The sequence below is a fragment of the Garra rufa genome, chromosome 12, assembly GCF_049309525.1.
Source record: "Garra rufa chromosome 12, GarRuf1.0, whole genome shotgun sequence".
Taxonomy (NCBI): domain Eukaryota; kingdom Metazoa; phylum Chordata; class Actinopteri; order Cypriniformes; family Cyprinidae; genus Garra; species Garra rufa.
The window spans coordinates 46,195,141-46,213,683 of record NC_133372.1 but is presented as its reverse complement, the minus strand read 5'-3'; the positions used below and the strand labels follow the sequence as shown (position 1 = coordinate 46,213,683).

General features: G+C 31.4%; 2 protein-coding genes across 3 annotated transcripts in view; one reads left to right on the top strand and one right to left on the bottom strand.

Moving 5' to 3' along the window:
• Positions 1 to 14,495, bottom strand: part of arhgap9 (Rho GTPase activating protein 9) — a 65,965-nt gene extending 51,470 nt beyond the window's left edge. For both annotated transcript variants that reach the window (XM_073851938.1, XM_073851939.1), the window contains exon 1: positions 14,398 to 14,495. The gene's annotated coding sequence lies outside the window, so the exon portion shown is untranslated. The remainder of the gene's footprint in view (positions 1 to 14,397) is intronic.
• Positions 14,496 to 16,008: 1,513 nt separating this feature from the next.
• mars1 (methionyl-tRNA synthetase 1) overlaps positions 16,009 to 18,543 on the top strand; it is a 31,887-nt gene continuing 29,352 nt past the window's right edge. The window contains exons 1-3 of the mRNA XM_073852623.1: positions 16,009 to 16,221; positions 16,595 to 16,685; positions 18,032 to 18,125. Coding sequence (XP_073708724.1) covers positions 16,119 to 16,221; positions 16,595 to 16,685; positions 18,032 to 18,125 — 288 coding nt within the window. The 5' untranslated portion in view covers positions 16,009 to 16,118. The remainder of the gene's footprint in view (positions 16,222 to 16,594; positions 16,686 to 18,031; positions 18,126 to 18,543) is intronic.

Here is an 18,543-nt window from a genome sequence, read left to right as displayed (position 1 = left end):
GTTCAGGAATCATTTGATTCATTTCAGGACTTTGTAGTGTGTTCGCGAATCATTTGATTCAGTTCGGGACTTCGAATCGGGTTCGCAAATCATTTGATTCAGTTCGGGACTTTGGACAAAATATAGTCACTTTGCCATTACATAAAAACCGGAACTATTTTATTAAATTATATAATATAATATTATATTATTTAAAAAATATAGTGATTCGTGACTCCTCACTTTGATAACTCCATAAACCTGATCGCTTTTGTCACTGTTACGTTTGTCACAATAACAGATACCAAAAGCGTGAAACAGCAAATGTTGCTATGGTTTCCAAGCTGTCAATCATCACAGTTTCGAGAATTTTAGGGGATTTCACTCCTGCATTAAATGCTGTTGTCACTTCTGGAACTTAGTGTGTACATGGCCTTTATGAATGTGCTGCCTTTTTTATGATTGCTAAAGGAGTGCAATAATCTCGGTTATCTGAATTGACCGTGGTCAGATGAAATAACCGCAATCAGATGGTTAATAATCGTGACAGGCCTAGACCTGAAGGATTTTTCTGAAGAACAGCAGGCAGTTTAAGTGTTCAGGACAAACAAGGGACTCATGAACAACTATCACTAAACAAAAAACACAGCGGTGGATCATTCAGATTACAACCCAGTATTGAGAATCAAGGGAATGTAAACTTTTGAATGGTGTCATTTTTATAAATTCAACTATTATTTTCTCTTGTGGACTATATGTAAATGTCTTTTATGTGACATACATGCATCTTGTATGATCCTCTTATTTTGCTAAAATAATTCTGAAAGGGGGATGTAAAATTTGGACCTCAACTGTAAATGTAAAAAAAAAGTTACTATATTAATAATTTAAATAATTTAAAATTTTTAAATCTCAGGGGGGCTTCAAGTAAACATTTTATGCCTGACTATAAAACTAATTTACAACAACAGTCCGATAATGAGCCATTATCTAGTCTATCTTCACTTAACAAGAACTGCTCAACCTCACTGAGCTTCCGGCGAGTGTTTAAACATGACATCATTTCCATCAGTTCCCACCAATGATGCAAACGTGGGCATGAATGTGCTGCTGATATTTGTGGCGTGTAAACGGATGACTGATAGACCGAAAGTCTGTATGCATGCAACACAGAAAGGCTTTTAACACTGAGAGTGTGTGTGTACCTGCTATTCCCTACGTTCCTGACCATTGGCAATATACAAAATCCTCCTTTTGGAGTTATTATGAGTTTTGAGAATGTAAAAAATGGCTGTGGTTTGTGTGAGGGTGAGGTGATAGAAAACAGTTTGGACAGTAGAAAAAGGATAATGATCGGAATAAGAGTGTGTGTGTCAGTGGTTGGTGGGTTTACAGATAATCCTCAGCATGTTCTGATAATCCTCACAATAAAGCAGGATGATAAATGACCCTTAATCGAAAACGGGCTCCAAATGTCTGAGACCACAAGAGAAAATGCTTTTATGCATCTTTTGTTAATCGTTTTCATTGCAAATTATTTTAGCAACATAAAAACTTGAGTTGCATTTAATAATGAATATGAAAATGTCTCAGTATTTCGTCTTTTCTGCTGTAATATGATCAATTATTCATCTGCTTAAACTCTTCAAAATAATAATCTTTATTGCCATTAGTCCCATGAAGAATCTTTAACATCCATGCACAATGCACAAAAGGTTCTTTTTAGTAGAAAATATTATTTAGATTATTAAAATGTTCTTCACACCAAAACAAAACAAAAAAATACACACACACACACACACACTTTTGACCTAACGCGTTTTTCTTTTTTTTTTTTTACATTGATTTAAATAGGCTTATCTTGTACTATATTGTTATAAAAATACAAAGAGTGAGAAAATATATTATGTTAGTTGTTATTAACAACATGAAGTGCATTAAACCATATATAATGTCAAGATTTCCCAAACTGCAGGGGGTTTATTAGTTTAATTAAAAGCTAATCATTAATTAATTAATTAAAATGAATTTGAATTTTGAAAATGAAATGAATTAAAAAAAAATTAATAAAAAATGTACAAAAAAATTAAATATTTTATTTGTTTTATTTGTGGCCATAACCAACATCAGAGAACTAATAAACAGGCAAATGTGATACTTAATTATTAAAATATTCATTTTAAAACCTCAGGGGTCATTCAAGTAAATATATTAGGTGAAAGAGTTTGTCATATCAATTTGTGCATTTTTAATGTTCCAAAGACATAGAGTAAAAATATAAAAAAAGACTAATGACTAATCTTTGTGTGAATGTCAACAAAACTTGAAGACTAGAATATAAGCAGTAGGCTATTTTAGAATTTAGAATTCTTTGGAATTAGAGAGAATCAATAAATGATGAATAATTTATTGCTATTGTGTGAATAATATCAAATCATGTAATCAATAAAAAAGTAACTGTAGTCTGATTACGAGTTTTTTAAAGTGTATTTTAATCTAATTACAAGTACTTTGTTTTTGTAATCTGATTACATAATCCAGATTACATGTAATCAGTTTCTACCCAGCTCTCTGTATATATATATATATATATACACTACAAAAAAACACTTTTCTTACCTAGATTTTTTGTCTTGTTTCCAGCAAAAAATTAAGTGCATTTTTGTTTGAAACAAGCAAAATAATCAGCCAATGGAAAAAAAAAAAAAAATCTTGTTTTTAGTTTGAAATAAGATTTTTTGGCTTACCCCATTGGCAGATTATTTTGCTAGTTCTAAGCAAAAACTCACTTCATTTTGACTGAAAAAGTTATTTTTACTCGTCTAGAAAATCCTTCTTGATTTAAGAATTTTTAGATATTTTGGCTAGAAACAAGTAAGAAAAGCATTTTTTGCAGTGTGTGTGTATATATATATATATATATATATATATATGTGTATGTGTGTGTATTTTAAAAGCAATAAACATTCAGTTTATTTCCAGCTTTAAATGCAGTTTTGAATCTCAGATTTTCAGCTCAAGCTCTCAGACTCTCGGTGTGTGTTTCTGCAGTGATTCTATCGCATAAACGCTCGTACATATCTTTTAATGTCAGAGTAATACGGCTGTGTCTGATAGCAAGAGCAAACGTTACTGTCTCTGCGAGAAATAAGGAGATGAAACGTGACGTGCTCAAAACAGGAAACCACACGTGCTTCACCAGCACCAGAGTCCACAGAGTCACAGAGTCACAGCGGCTCCAGCAACGACAATCTAACCAGAAAACACTCAGAAACCTCTTTCCTTCATCATTCACTGAGTGCAGATGGATGCCAGTCTGACTCACTGTTAGCACATATGCTAAACAACTCAAACACACACCACAGGCCTTCACAGACACTTCATAGTTTCACAGTAAAGGATTGAGCACACACACTTACTCGGACAAAAACAGACGCACACATTGTGGCAAAAACAAGTGATTTCCTACAGAGCGGCTCAAATCTGCTGTAAGCTCCATCTGTGCCAAGAGTGAAGGTCACCGATCTCACGCCTGACCTTACATCAAGAAAGAGAGAGAAAACCAGACATGTTTCTATCTCAATGCACATGAACATGTGTGTTTTTACTATACATGTTACTGTTAAAATAATGCCAAACATTGAACTAGATTTCACATTTGTGACACTTGACCACAAACCAGTCTAAAGTAGCACGGATATATTCGTAGCAATAAAAAAAATTTTTATGCCAGAAATCATTAGGATATTAAGTAAAGATCATGTTGCAAGAAGATTTTTTGTGAAGTTAATTTTTGATTAGTAATATTGCTAAGAAGTTAATTTGGACAACTTTAAAGGCGATTTTCTCAATATTTAGTAAGTAAGTAAAATTTATTTATATAGCACCTTTCACAGACAAGAAGTCACAAAGCGCTGTACAAAATGTCAATAAAAAAGGATCAAACATGCATACAGTAAATATACCATAAAACAACACACCAACAATCTTACAAAAATAAGATGACAGGCAACCATTGCTGTTAATTAAAAGCGAGTCCAAAAAGATGCGTCTTCAGGTGTTTTTTAAACAAATTGACAGAACCCATTGTTCTCAGTGCTAAAGGAAGAGAGTTCCAAAGCCTCGGTGCAACAGAACAAAAAGCACGATCACCTTTCGTCTTAAGACATGTTCTAGGAACAGTTAAAAAGTCCAGATCTGAAGACCGTAAAAACCGACCCGGTGACTGTTTATGTAAAAGTTCCTGAATATAGAGAGGAGCCTGACCATGCAAGGCTCTATAGGTGATAACTATTTAGATTTTTTCTTTGCACCCTCAAAGTGTAAATATATAGCATATATAGTTAAAATATCTGTAAATTCCATTTATTAGATAAGATTTTAAATTGCATAAGATATTTAGTCTTGTTTTAAGCAAAATGCACTTAATGCACAAGTAAAATTATTATTCTTAAAACAAGATTATTTTACCTTACAGGCAGATAGTTTTACTTATTTGAAGCAAACTGCATTTAATTGAGCTGTTTTTCTCTGGAAACAAGACTAAATATCGTATGTCATTTTGCTTTTCTAGTAAATGCATCTTAATTTAAGAATCTGTAGATATTTTGACTAGAAACAAGACAAAAATACTAAGTAAGATAAGCCTTTTTTTCCAGTGTAGATATTGAAATAGCTGTATCTTGTCTAAATATTATCCTGTCCTAAAAAACAGCTTTCAAATGATGTAAACACTGCAAAAAATGATTTTCTTACTTCGATTTTTAGTCTTGTTTCCAGCCAAAATATCTAAAAATTCTTAAATCAAGGAGGATTTTCTAGACGAGTAAAAATTATTTTTCTTTCAGAAAAAATGAGTCAAAATTAAGTGAGTTTTTGCTTGGAATAAGCAAAATAATCTGCCAATGGGGTAAGCAAAAAAAATCTTATTTCAAACAGAAAACAAGATTATTTTTCTTAACCCGTTGGAAGATTTTTTTTTGCTTGTTTCAAACAAAAACACACTTAATTAAAAAAAAAAAAAAAAAAAAAAATTCTGAAAATCCTTCTTGATTTAAGAATTGTTTAGATATTTTGGCTGGAAACAAGACAACAAATCTAAGTAAGAAAAGCATTTTTTGCAGTGTGCAAGTCAGATGTATTCAAAAGTGCATCGTGAACATTCTTCTAAACATCTTCTTTTATCTTTTTTAGAAGAAACTTGCCATGACAGTGACTAAATGATGACAGAATCTTTGTTTTGAAATCTGAATATTCCTTTACCATCCAGAAAAGTTAGTGTGTGTGATATGGGCGGTGTATGAGCGTGTGATCGTATTGTTGATGAGCCATTGAGATCCACTTTTGCCCTTCACTCTTTCTGCCCTGTTGCCGTGTTGCTCCAGATCTGTGTGTCAGAATGCACCAATAGAATTCTGCCTGAAATTTTTGGGCGCTGCTGATTGGTCAGTCGTGGAAGATGATATTGCTTGATGTGATGCAAAGATTGGGACATTCGTACACTCGCTTTCACTGTCTTCATAATTACAGGGTTTGCTTTGGTGTTTGTCTTGAATCAGCGAGACACACACACACACTCATTATCATTCGTTTGACTGCTGAATTAATTGATTAACCTCATTTGCAGGCACATAGTGTACGACAGCGTGGTGTGTTTGCCTCAAAACTCAGCCACTCTGTCCACTGTCCACTGTCCACTCTGAAGTGTGTAGTGCACACTACATGTGACTTCAAAAGTTAATTTTTGATTAGTAATATGCATTGCTAAGAAGTTGATTTGGACAACTTTAAAGGCGATTTTCTCAGTATTTAGATTTTTTTGAACCCTCATATTTTACACTGCAAAAAAACCTCAGTATTTGTGTCTTGTTTCTAGTCAAAATATCTACAAATTCTTCAATTAAGAAGCATTTACTAGATAAGCACAATGACAAGATATTTAGTCTTCTTTTAAGCAAAATGCACTTAACGCACAAGTAAAATTATATGCCAGTGGGGTAAGTAAAATATGCATGATTTTCCAGATATTTTGACTAGAAACAAGACAAAATACTAAGTAAGATACCTTTTTTTTAGCAGTGTAAAATTTCCTACCATTAATATATCAAAAGTTAATTTTTGATTAAATATGCATTTCTAAGAACTTCATTTGGACAACTTTTAAGGTGATTTTTTTTTATATATTTAGATTTTTTTTTTGCACCCTCAGATTTTACACTGCAAAAAAAGGCTTATCTCTCTCAGTATTTTTGTCTTGTTTCTAGTTAAAATATTTACAAATTCTAAGATGCATTTACTAGATTAGCAAAATGACATAAGATATATAGTGTATGCACTTAATGCACAAGTAAAATCATCTGCCAGTGGGGTAAGTAAAATATTCTTAAAACAAGAGTATTTTACTTGCCCCACTGGCAGATAGTGTTACTTAATTGAAGCAAACTGCACTTAATTGAGCTGTTTTGCCCAGGAAACAAGACTAAATATCTTATATATTAGTAATATGCATTGCTTAGAACTTAATTTGGACAACTTTAAAGGCAATTTTCTCAATATTTTGATTTGTTTGTACCCTCAGATTTTACAATGCAAAAAAGGCTTATCTTACTCAGTATTTTTATCTAGTTTCTAGTTAAAATACCTACAAATTCTTCAATTAAGAAGCATTTACTAGATCAGCAAAATGACATATTTAATCTTTTTTTAAGCAAAAAGCACTTAATGCACAAGTACAATTATATGCCAGTGGGGTAAGTAAAATATGCATCTTAATTTAAGAATTTTCCAGATATTTTGACTAGAAACAAGACAAAAATACTAAGTAAGATAAGTCTTTTTTGCAGTGTAGCATATTAAGTAAAGAATGTGTTGTATGAAGACATTTTGTAAAATTCCTACTGTAAATATTTTAAAAGTTAATTTTTGATTAGTAATATGCATTGCAAAGAACTTAATTTGGACAACTTTAAAGGTGATTTTTCTTAATATTTAGATTTTTTTGCACCCTCAGATTTTATACCGCAAAAAAAGGCTTATCTTTCTCAGTGTTTTTGTCTTGTTTCTAGTCAAAATATCTACAAATTCTAAGATGCATTTACTAGATTAACAAAATGACAAGATATTTAGTCTTGTTTTAAGCAAAATGCACTTAACGCACAAGTAAAACGATCTGACTGTGGGTTAAGTTAAATATTCTTAAAACAAGAGTAACTCTGCTGCTGTCCAATACGTGACTAGTGTTGTGTAGATGAGTCCTGGTATCCACAAACACACAGCGAACACAAATCAATGGATAAATCACTGATGCGAACTGATCAGCTGCATCTGTTTTCTCTCTGTATTGTGGAGTTGATCAGGTAATTTAGACTGAGGGATGAGGTTGTGGCTGCTAGTGTGCCTTTTAACTCTTAATGTCATCCGCAAATACACAACCGCACACTGCGTCAGCGACCTTGTCTAATAATATCAACGCATCAGATGGCGGTAAACTTATGGTTAAACATCTGAGCTGCTAAACAAACACGTCACAAACTGCAGAATTCAGAGACTTAACTAGTCATCGTTATGCAATTTCAGGGAACAGCCTTTAAACTCTGCTCATTCAGAGAAGGTATTAAACTGCTGCGACCTCAAAACCTCTACAACTATTACGTGTTAAATACAAGTCTGTAAGAAATTGATACTAGTATTCATCAAGGATGCATTGAATTGATCAAAACTGGAATTTAAAATCTTAGAAAAGATTTCTGTTTCAATTAAATGCTGTTTTTTGAACTTTCAATTCATCTGTGAATCTTGAAAAATTAAATGCATCAAGTTTCCATAAAAATATTAATGTTTTCAGCATTGATAATAATCAGAAATGTTTCTTAAGCAGCAACACTGCAAAAAATGCTTTTCTTACTTAGATTCTGTTGTTTCCAGCCAAATTCTTAAATCAAGACGAGTAAAAATTATTTTCTTGTTTTCAGAAAAAAACAAGTCAAAATGAAGCGAGTTTTTGCTTAAAACAAGCTAAATAGTATGCAATGGGGTAAAAAAAAAAAATCTTATTTCTTAACAGAAAACAAGATTATTTTTGCTTAGATCAAAAGTGACGGTAAGGGCATTTAAAATGTTTGAAAAGATTTCGATTTCAATTAAATGCTGCTCTTTTGAACTTTTATTCATCAGTGAATCCTGAAAAATTAAATGCATCAAGTTTCCACAAAAATATTAATGTTTTCAGCATTGATAATAATCAGAAATGTTTCTGCAGCAACACTGCGAAAAATGCTTTTCTTACTTAGATTTGTTGTCTTGTTTCCAGCTAAAAATACTTAAATCAAGAAGGATTTTCTAGATGAGCAAAAATAATTTTCTTGTTGTCAGAAAAAAACAAGTCAAAATGAAGGGAGTTTTTGCTTAGAACAAGCTAAATAAAATAAGTAAAAAAATAAGTAAGGGGTAAGTAAAAAACTTATTTCAAACAGAAAACAAGATTATTTTGCTTTTTAAAATGCATTTAAAATGTTTAGAAAATATTTCTATTTCAATGAAATGCTATTCATTTTAACTTTTGATTAATCTGTGAATCCTGAAAAATTAAATGCAATTTTTCTTTCTTGTTTTCAGAAAAAACAAGCCAAATTGAAGTGAGCTTTTGCTTAGAACAAGCTAAATAATCTGCCAATGGGGAAAGCTAAACATCTTATTTCAAATAGAAAACAAGATTATTTATTTTACCCCACTGGCAGATTATTTCGCTTGTTTCAAGCAAAAATACACTTAATTTTGACCTTTTTTTCTGAAAAGAAGAAAATTATTTTACTTGTAGAAAATCCTTTTTTAATTAAAAGGTTTTTAGATATTTTGGCTGGAAACAAGACAAAAAAATCAGCTGCGCATCTTAGAAATAAATTTAATTTGACAGTATATTCAAATAAAAATAAGTTATTTTGAATTTTAATAATATTTCACAAATTCTACTGTGTTTTTGAACAATATAAATGTAGGCTTGGTGAGCAAAAGAGACTTCTTTCAAAAGATTTGTGTAGTTTGTAATGACATTGACATTGCCATGTCGAACACTCTGACGCAGCTCTTTATAGAGATCTGACATTGTGACTATCACATCCAACAACTCAGAGAGCCAGAGGCATCATTTACAGAGAACAAGGGTAGATAAAATGCAATACGTCACACGTCGAAAGTGCAAATACAGCTAGTGGAAAAGCATATCATAAAAAGCATAATCTATTCTCACTTTACTCATGCAAAAAATGTAATCAGTCACATATGACCCTGTGGTAAAGCCACTAGTTAACCTTTCTGATTTACATGCATAATAATAAATATATCATCATTATCACTGCTTTTAAGCATGCATCCTGTTCTCGTGTTGTTAACGTTATATCAAAGCTAAAACTATTAAAATGATGTAAGAAAAGCATAAAAAATATATGAAAAAATAATGAAAATAATGAAAATATTCTAAATTTGATTAAAAACTTATTAAATATTAATATTAAATAAATAATATTTAAAATAACAGTGACCTGTTCTGGTGTTACTAACACTGACTTTTAATGGCAACAAAGATAAACAGTGTGAAATACTAATGTGTGAAATAAGAAACAACAACATAAAAAGTGTGTCAAGCCAATAGATATTAATCAAGCTAATTCAATGAATTATATTGCTTAGATGTAAGCTGATAAGCTGCTCTAAATGTCTATAAGCGTCTCAGCTGGATACTGAAGCTTTATCAGATGCTTTTGTGTTTATAGCTTTAGCTGCAGGTTAAATCTGAGGAAAAACTTGCAAGATGTGCTCAATCAGAAAAACTATTCTTAAATAAAACATTTCAGAAAAACATTAAGCATTTTGATGAAAATGTAATAAAATATATGTTACTTAATAACAGCCTTTATGCATAATGCATTATGAAAGTATTCATAAGGTACATTATAATGCATTATATCTTTTCATTATAATTGTAACCAAACTTCAAGTGCATAATATCTGAATGTTTGTTTGTCATGCATTTGAATGCATTATACTTTCTAAAGGTGTTATTACACTCCTAAAAATAAAGGTGCTTCACGATGCCATAGAAGAACCTTTTTTCTCTAAATGGTTCCTTAAAGAACCTTTAACATCTGAAGAACCTTTTTGTGAAAAGAAGGTTCTCTAGATTATAAAAAGGTAAGAAAGAGATGGTTCTTTAAAGAACCTTTGACTGAATGCTTCTTTGTGGAGCCAAAAACGGTTCTTCTGTGAAGAACCTTTTAAAGCACTTTTAATTTTTAGAGTGTAGGTGCATTACAAGGCATATTTAATTCATGCATTCAAATTCTTTTTATAATGCATATATAAGTAGTGTTACCAAAAGTCTTTTAGGGTTTGGTTTAGGCTGTAGTCATTATAATTAGCTTTATATAACAATAACAGTTTATTTAAGTCTATGGTGTGTCCTCATTTAGAGCATCTGTGTGTGCATCCTGCAGGAAGAGCCCCATGGCTGTGAGGTTTTTCCATTACGATCTTTTGAACATTAGTGCTCACACAGTCAGATCGACCCACAGCGACAGATGGAAATATTCCAACACTAAATCAACACTACAGTCACAGATAAATGCATTAGTAGATCATAAAATCACTGGTGACAGTGGGTTTGATGATCTAAACTGGCTTTTTAGGGCTTGCCGGTGTAAGTTTCCACTAAAAATAGACGTGTGTGAGGTTGAGCTATAAAATGCCCTCAAAAAGTCTAAAAGAAATCAGTTTAGTGTCAGAAATGGTCTCAAATAGGCCTATCTTAAATTGCATAACAAACATCTTTATTATAGTTTTAAGAAGTCTTAAATTTATCAATGTAAACTGTAATCGTGATAGTCTTGTGTGATTATTCAATTTATAAATTGATGATTTCATTACATAAATATCAGCGTTGCACGTTTCAATGTAAAAATGCGGCACTGTCTGGCAATTTCAGAACAGTTTTCAGTCAATCAATAGCATGCATTAAAATCGCAGGTACATTTAACAATTACAAAGAATTTGCAAGTAGCATGTTGAACTAAGCAGTGTTAACAAGTAATGCGAGTTATGTAACGTCATCAGATTACTTTTTTCAAGTAACTAGTAAAGTAACACATTACTTTTCATTTACAAGAAAATATCCAAGTTACTTTTCTTCCCATTTATTGACTAAAATCTCTCTTTTCCCAATTTTGAGAGGAAATGTGAGTAAGATTTTACTTTAGTTTTAGAATAAATGTGAACATGAATTAATTCATCTCACTCACTAAAAGATTCAGTATTGCTCAAAATAAATAAAAACAATGAAATGCAGTGAATATGGTGTAAACCTAATGATGTAAATTTGTTAAATAATACAACTATCCTTTATGTACAGTATTTAATCCCGTTTTATCAACCAGTGTCTTTGCTGCTGACCTTCAGTGATCCAATTCATCCATATATAAGCAGAAATGACTCAAGATAAACTAACTTTAGCTTTTTTATAGCTGAAGAGTGTTGAACTTACTTTGTCTGTGTTATACTGTATACAGAGGTGAATTTACTTTTCTCTAAGCCTGAGGCTTTTGTTGTGAAAGGGCTTTTACATTTGACAAAAATATAACGTTTTATATTAAAAACAAACAAGCAAGCCCTACCCAGATTTAAAAAGTAACGCAAAAGTAATGTGCCACATTACTTTGCATAAAAAGTAACTAAGTAACATAATTAGTTACCTTTTTAGGGAGTAACTCAATATTGTAATGTATTACTTTTGAACACTGGACTTAAATAGCACTTAAATAGGTATATTTGTAGCAATAGCCAAAAATACATTGCATGGGTCAAAATGATCAATTTTTATTTTATGCTAAAAAACATTAGGATATTAAGTAAAGATTATGTTCCATTAAGATATTTTGTAAATTTTCTAACATAAACATATTAAAACTTAATTTTAGATTAGTAATATGCATTGCTATAAGAACTTTATTTGGACAACTTTAAAGGCGATTTTTTTTTTTTTGTACTTTCAGATTCCAGATTTTCAAATAGTTGGCCAGATATTGTCCTATCCTAACAAACCATACATCAATTGAAAGCTTATTTATTAAAAATTGACCCTTATGACTGGCTTTGTGGTCCAAGGTCACACTCAATGTTGGGGAAAGTTACTTTTAAAAGTAATGCATTACAATATTGAGTTACTCCTTAAAAAAGTAACTAATTACGTTACTTAGTTACCTTTTATGGAAAGTATAACGTTACTTTTTAAATCTGGGCAGGACTTGCTTGTTTGTTTTTAATATAAAAAGTTCTATTTTTGACAAATGTAAAAGCCTTTTCACACCAAAAGCCTCAGGCTTAGAGAAAAGTAAATTGACGTCTGTACAGTAAACCGCAGAAGAAAAAATCAACTCTTCAGCAATGAAAAAAAGGAAAACAAATGTTAGATTATCTTGAGTCATTTTTGCTTTTTAGTATGGATGAATTGGATCATCGAAGGTCGGCAGCAAAGACATCGGTTAATAAAATGGGATTAAATACATAAAGGATATTTGTATTATTTATCATATTTAATCATCACAGATTTGTGTTGAATTTCACTGTTTTTATTCATTTTGAAGAACACTGTTTTTTTAGTGAGTGAGATGAATTAATGCAAGTTCACATTTATAAAGTAACTAAAGTAACATCTTACTCACAATTTCTCTCAACATGAGAGCTTTTAATCAATAAATGAGGGGAAAAAGTAACTCAGATATTTTCTTGTCAATTAAAAAGTAATGCGTTACTTTACTAGTTACTTGGAAAAAGTTTATTATTACGTAACTTACATTACTTGTAATACATTTGTTTTCATTACTCCAGTCATTTATGTCATAACTGCATGAGCTTTAAAAGTTTTTAAAACTTGCTGGTAAAGAAAGTGCAATGAACTTTGGCAGCACTTTATAAAAGTAGGGCAGCAACTAATCATAAGTTTCGAGTTTAGTAGGTTGAAATGTTTTACAGCATATTTCCTCTTCCTGTTTATATAGGAACTACAGAACTGAGGCAGCAATTCATATGTGATTTAGCTTGGAGAAACACAGAAGACAATGCAGGAAGATCTAAAGAAGAACATGCATTGATTGAAATAAACCTTAAATCACAGAATTTGACTACGGACAGATTAGTTTGACACCCAGAATTCATAAATATAACAGATAAGGTTCAGCGTCTCTGTCTGATTTGTGTGTGCTCTAGGACACGTTTCATGAGACAAACCGGATGGACAAAAGCAGAAAACAGCAGGCGTTCAGCAGTTCTGAAGAGATGATAAAGCCACAGTCAATCTGAAACCAACAGGCGAGGAAACGCTGCAAAAAATAATCTGCTTCATTCATGGGATTTTCAGAAAGACAGCATTTATGCACCAGATTTATAACAGCATTACTTTACAGCAAAGTGCATTTGCTTTGTTGCTTTGTTCTCCAGTTGTGCACAAGGTTGTTACGCAATTTGACTTAAAACGTGCCACTTCTTATATAAATGAACACAATGCTGTTCCTGGTACCAGATCCGACTCCAGCCGGCTTGGAAAAAAAACTCATAAATCAGAAATATCTGAACTCTTTCTCCTGGAGATAACAAGTCTTCATTGTCTCTCCATTTCCTGCTTTTCAAACTGTGCCCAACTTTGACAAAAAATACTAAAATCTGCCATCAAAAATCTCACTTTAAACTCAAGAGCTGCTCTCTGTGTTTATTTTAAAGCTCTAAACTCTTACTTTGTGATGCATAGTGACTCATTTGTGTCATATTATTTTCTAGTCTCAAAGCAATGAAATGCTATCAATCCGTGAGCCGATCAAGTTTATAGATTATCGGCTCATGTGTCATATATTTCAGTCTGAATCTCATCTCACAGCTCGATGGTTCCTGCAACAATGCAACAATTCAAGAATAATTCAACCACAGAAAAATATATTGGTCGAGCCTGCATCAGAATAAGCAGGGAGAGAGAGTTTAAAATACTAGATAATATTAAAATTAAACCACTTTGTTATAAAAAAAAAAAAAACACCATTTGCCACATGACTGTGTTATACTACTTGTAAACTTTTATTTTTATTGTAAACAGAATACATTAAAACACCTTATTTAGAGAAAATATATACAGAAACATAGTTCAATATTATGCATACTTAATGATAATATTTAATTTCTACTAACTAGACCATGCAGATGAAGTATGATTAAGTTGGAATGATAAAGTAGACAATAGTAAAGTGTTATATCTCTATATTTCACATGCAAATGATGGATGTTTTTATTTGTGCATCCCATAATTTTTAATGTTGTACAGATAATTAAATTGTAAAGTGTAAAGTGTGTTTGTTTCTGAACCGTGATGCTGTGCTCGTGGCTTACCGGTAACTGCAGGTGCATCCGCGCTCTTTATTCCAGGTGTCTGTGAACCGGACAGCGCTCGAGCTCAAACTCTCATGAGCGGCCTCCGTTCAGCGAGGGGCGGGGCTATTTGGGTGCTGTCACGTGACAGATTGCAGCCAACCAGAGGGAGGCTACATTTAAGCCAGTATTATTTCACTCCTGCTGCATCTTGTTTGGTTTTTCGTTTCCTGTGCTGCTGCATTGTGTAATGCTTTGGCAATATTGCTAATTAAGGATGAAAACGACTTTTTTTTTTTATTAAATAAAATTATAAATGTTGTTTGAAACGATTAGCTATATTAAAAAAAAAAATTTTTATACATGTTAACAAAAAGAAAGAAAAACAATTAGAGAAAGTTAGGTGTTTTTTAAAATGTTAGTATATAGATATACAAACGTATCATACAGTTTTATGATTTTGAAAAAAAATATATATATCATTTCTATAAATATGTAATATTATTAATAAATATTTTTTTGTTTATTATAATAATTATTTTACTTTATTACAATTTTTTAATACATTACGTTTAAAAAAAGAAAAATAATTAGGAAACACATTTATATTACAAAAATAGACTTTATAAAAAAATTTATACATTATGTTTAAAAAAATATTAATTAGGCAACGTTAGGTGTATGTAAAAATGTTCATAAAAACATCAAACTGTTTTATGACTTAAAACACACACACACACACACACACACAAAATGTTAGTACACATCATACAGTTATAGGATTCTACAAATAAAAGAAAAATAAATTAATATATAATAATAACTATGTGTATAAATATTTAGACAAAATAGACGAAATAAATATATACTTAAGATTCTTCACTATTTGTAGGTTAGATTTTCTTGGAACATTTAAATATAAATACATAAATATTAAGATACACGTACAAAAATAAAGGTTTATTGTTACGAAAACATTTTTACATAGCTGCTGTTGTACAATCCTTGAAATTCGGCACTAAAAAGTTTGTCAACTTGTTAAATAATTTACTAAAACATAAATATTATAGGTGATTCTAAACCTATAATAAAATACTAAAAAGTTTGCACAAACGACTAAATCACATTTACTCCTTCCTTTAGAGACTATATGTGCAAAATACCAAATTAATATTTTATATTTTTCACTATTTGTGTGTCAGTTTTTCTTGGAATACTTTACATAAGCTCACTGATAATAAAAGTGTTAAGATCAATTGATAATAAATTAGAAAATAGTGCAAAAACACAACAACAATCTAAATATATAAATATAGATATAAATATGAATGCGTTCTAGAAAAAATTTAAATTCTCGGAATTCTGAGTGAAAAATTAAAATAAAAATCGTGCGTACTGATTTGAGGATTCGATAACGGCATTGACCAATCACATCGAGGCGTTTAGCTATTTAACCAATCAGCTTAACGCCGTCCTGACGCAGCGGTACACACCTACGCTGGTTGCATCATGGATATTGTAGTCTTCCGCCAACGCGAGCTCAGGCCAATTCCGAAAGACGAACGACAATTAAAAACTACAATTTCCTCTGACGCGGCCACGTGGTCTGACGCCCGGTTGCATCAGCGTGAATACTTAATTTACACACCGGTTTCGTTTACTGTACTCGTCTTCAGCGCTGTGTGTGTCTGACCTGTCAAAGTAGATTCATTCAGGAGCGTCTAAAAGTGACAGAGGGTCAAATGAAACTGTATATCGCCGACGGGAACCCGCACTGTATTAAAGTGCTAGCGGCTCTGGAACTCACTGGTGTGAAATGTGACATAGAAACGGTCAACCACGAGGGTGAGAGACATTACCAGAGTTTGAGGCGAACTTTCTGTTGATGTTTTATTGCTTGTCAATGCTATGAACCAGATATCGAGTTTATTAGTTTCAGTCTGACTGATAATAGCATGTTTTTGACATTAGCATGATGGTAATGCAGCTGTCTATGAATATAGTAAACAAAAACTACCATGGTATGTAATATCATAGTATTATAGATCATATACTATACTATACTATACTATACAGTACTATAGTGTGTATCAAAGCACCTTGTTATTACTATGGTACGTTCCAGTACTTTTGTTTTGAAAAGGTGTGTGTTTTTGTTCAGCTTGAATCTCTCACAGATGTGCTTTTACATCTGTTTCTTTGTGTTTTTGTCCTACAGAGAAAGTGGTCCCTCACTTCAGTCACCCTGTGTTACCTGTCCTGCTGTTACCCGACGGTCAGCATCTCTTCAGCCCCAACAGCATCTGCCAGTGAGTGCCGGACCACTTTACATTACAATCATTACACTTTGATGAGGAGTTTTTTTTATTTTAAAGACGCGTTTTATTATTTTCCTTTATATTTTTTGTTTAAGAACTTTTTAGAATTGGCAAAACATGAGAGAATAATATATATCTCATATAAATGGTTCAGTGCAAGCAATTTATTTTACCTAGCAAACAGACATTCAGCTTTTTAATTACTTAAATTATATTTTAAAATGTTATATATATGCAAATTAACAATGTAATTAATTTTTAAAAATGTAGAATGTTTTTAGAACTTTTTAGAATTGGCAAAACGTGAGAGAACTAATATATCTATATATATATATATATATATATATATATATATATATATATATATATATATATATATATATATATATGTAACATCTAGGCATTTAGCTTTTTAATTACTTAATAAATAATATTTTTAATTATATATTTGCAAAGTAACAATGTAATTCATTTTTTAAAAATGTGGAATGTTTTATTTTAAAAGAGCATTTTATTTATTTATTTATTTATTTTTGTTTTTAGAACTTTTCAGAATTGTGTGTGTGTGTGTGTGTGTGTATATATATATATATATATATATATATATATATATATTTTTTTTTTATTACTTAAATCGTAATTTTGTGTGCAAATTAACAATGTAATTTTTTTTTAAATTTTATTCCTGCAATGATACGCTTTTATTTAATCACAAAGATATAGTTTTGCCAATTGATATCAGGTCAAAAAATGTGATTTAAAAAAAAAAAAAGAAATTATGCTGTTATAAGACATGCTTGTGCAGATATACAATAAACCATTGTCTCGAATCGCAGGCTCAAGTAAATCCGCAGCTCGTAATTATGTGCAAATTTAAACAGATCTAAATAAAATGTAAATGCATCTCCTGAGGAAAAACGGCATGCGCCTTTGTGAAAAGAAAAAGTAAAAACCAATGTTATAAAAGCAAGCTTTAAATAAAACAAAACTGTTGCTCCGTAAACAACAGAGGCAGCTGGTCCAGTTTAGAGGTAATGCAGATGAACAGGTTGATTATCACAACATTTGATCAAATAAAGTTCATTGATTGACCAAGTTTAAAGTCACTTTGCTCTGTGTACATATTTACAGTGTTTTGAAACGATTATGTAACTTGTACACAGCACACAACACTAAAAATAACAGTTTGAAGAGACAGTCATCAAGTTAATTAAGTGTGTAAACAACTGCACATCCGTCACAGCCTCATGCTGACAAACATAACCAGATAAAGTGCAAACATTTTACTTCTTAAAAGAAGATGAATTTTTTCATGGTGGATTTGCATGTCTCCACAGATACCTGTTTGACAAAAGCGGTCAGACGGCAACTGATGCAACTAACCAGTTCCTGGAATGGGAAGCAACACATTTACAGGTGATTATTGCAAAGGTTAATGATGAATATAAGAATACGGAGTATTATAATTAGATATGCATAATGTGTCTGAGAATTAAAGGAGTAGTTCACTTTCATAACAACAATGCACAGATAATGTAGTCACCCCCTTGTCACCCGAGAAGTTCAAACTTAGGGGCGCCATCCATATCCATTATAAAAAGAGAAATCCTGAAATGTGTTCCTCAAAAAAACATAATTTCTTTACGACTGAGTAAATAAAGACACAAACATCTTGGATGACAAGGGGGTGAGTACATTATCTGTGCATTGTTGTTATGAAAGTGAACTAATCCTTTAAGCATGCAATTTTTTTACAGTAACTGCATCAGATAAAATAGTTAAAACGCCTCTCACTGGCTCAGATTTATTTATCAGATTTACTGATAAATCTGATAAGACACACACCTGT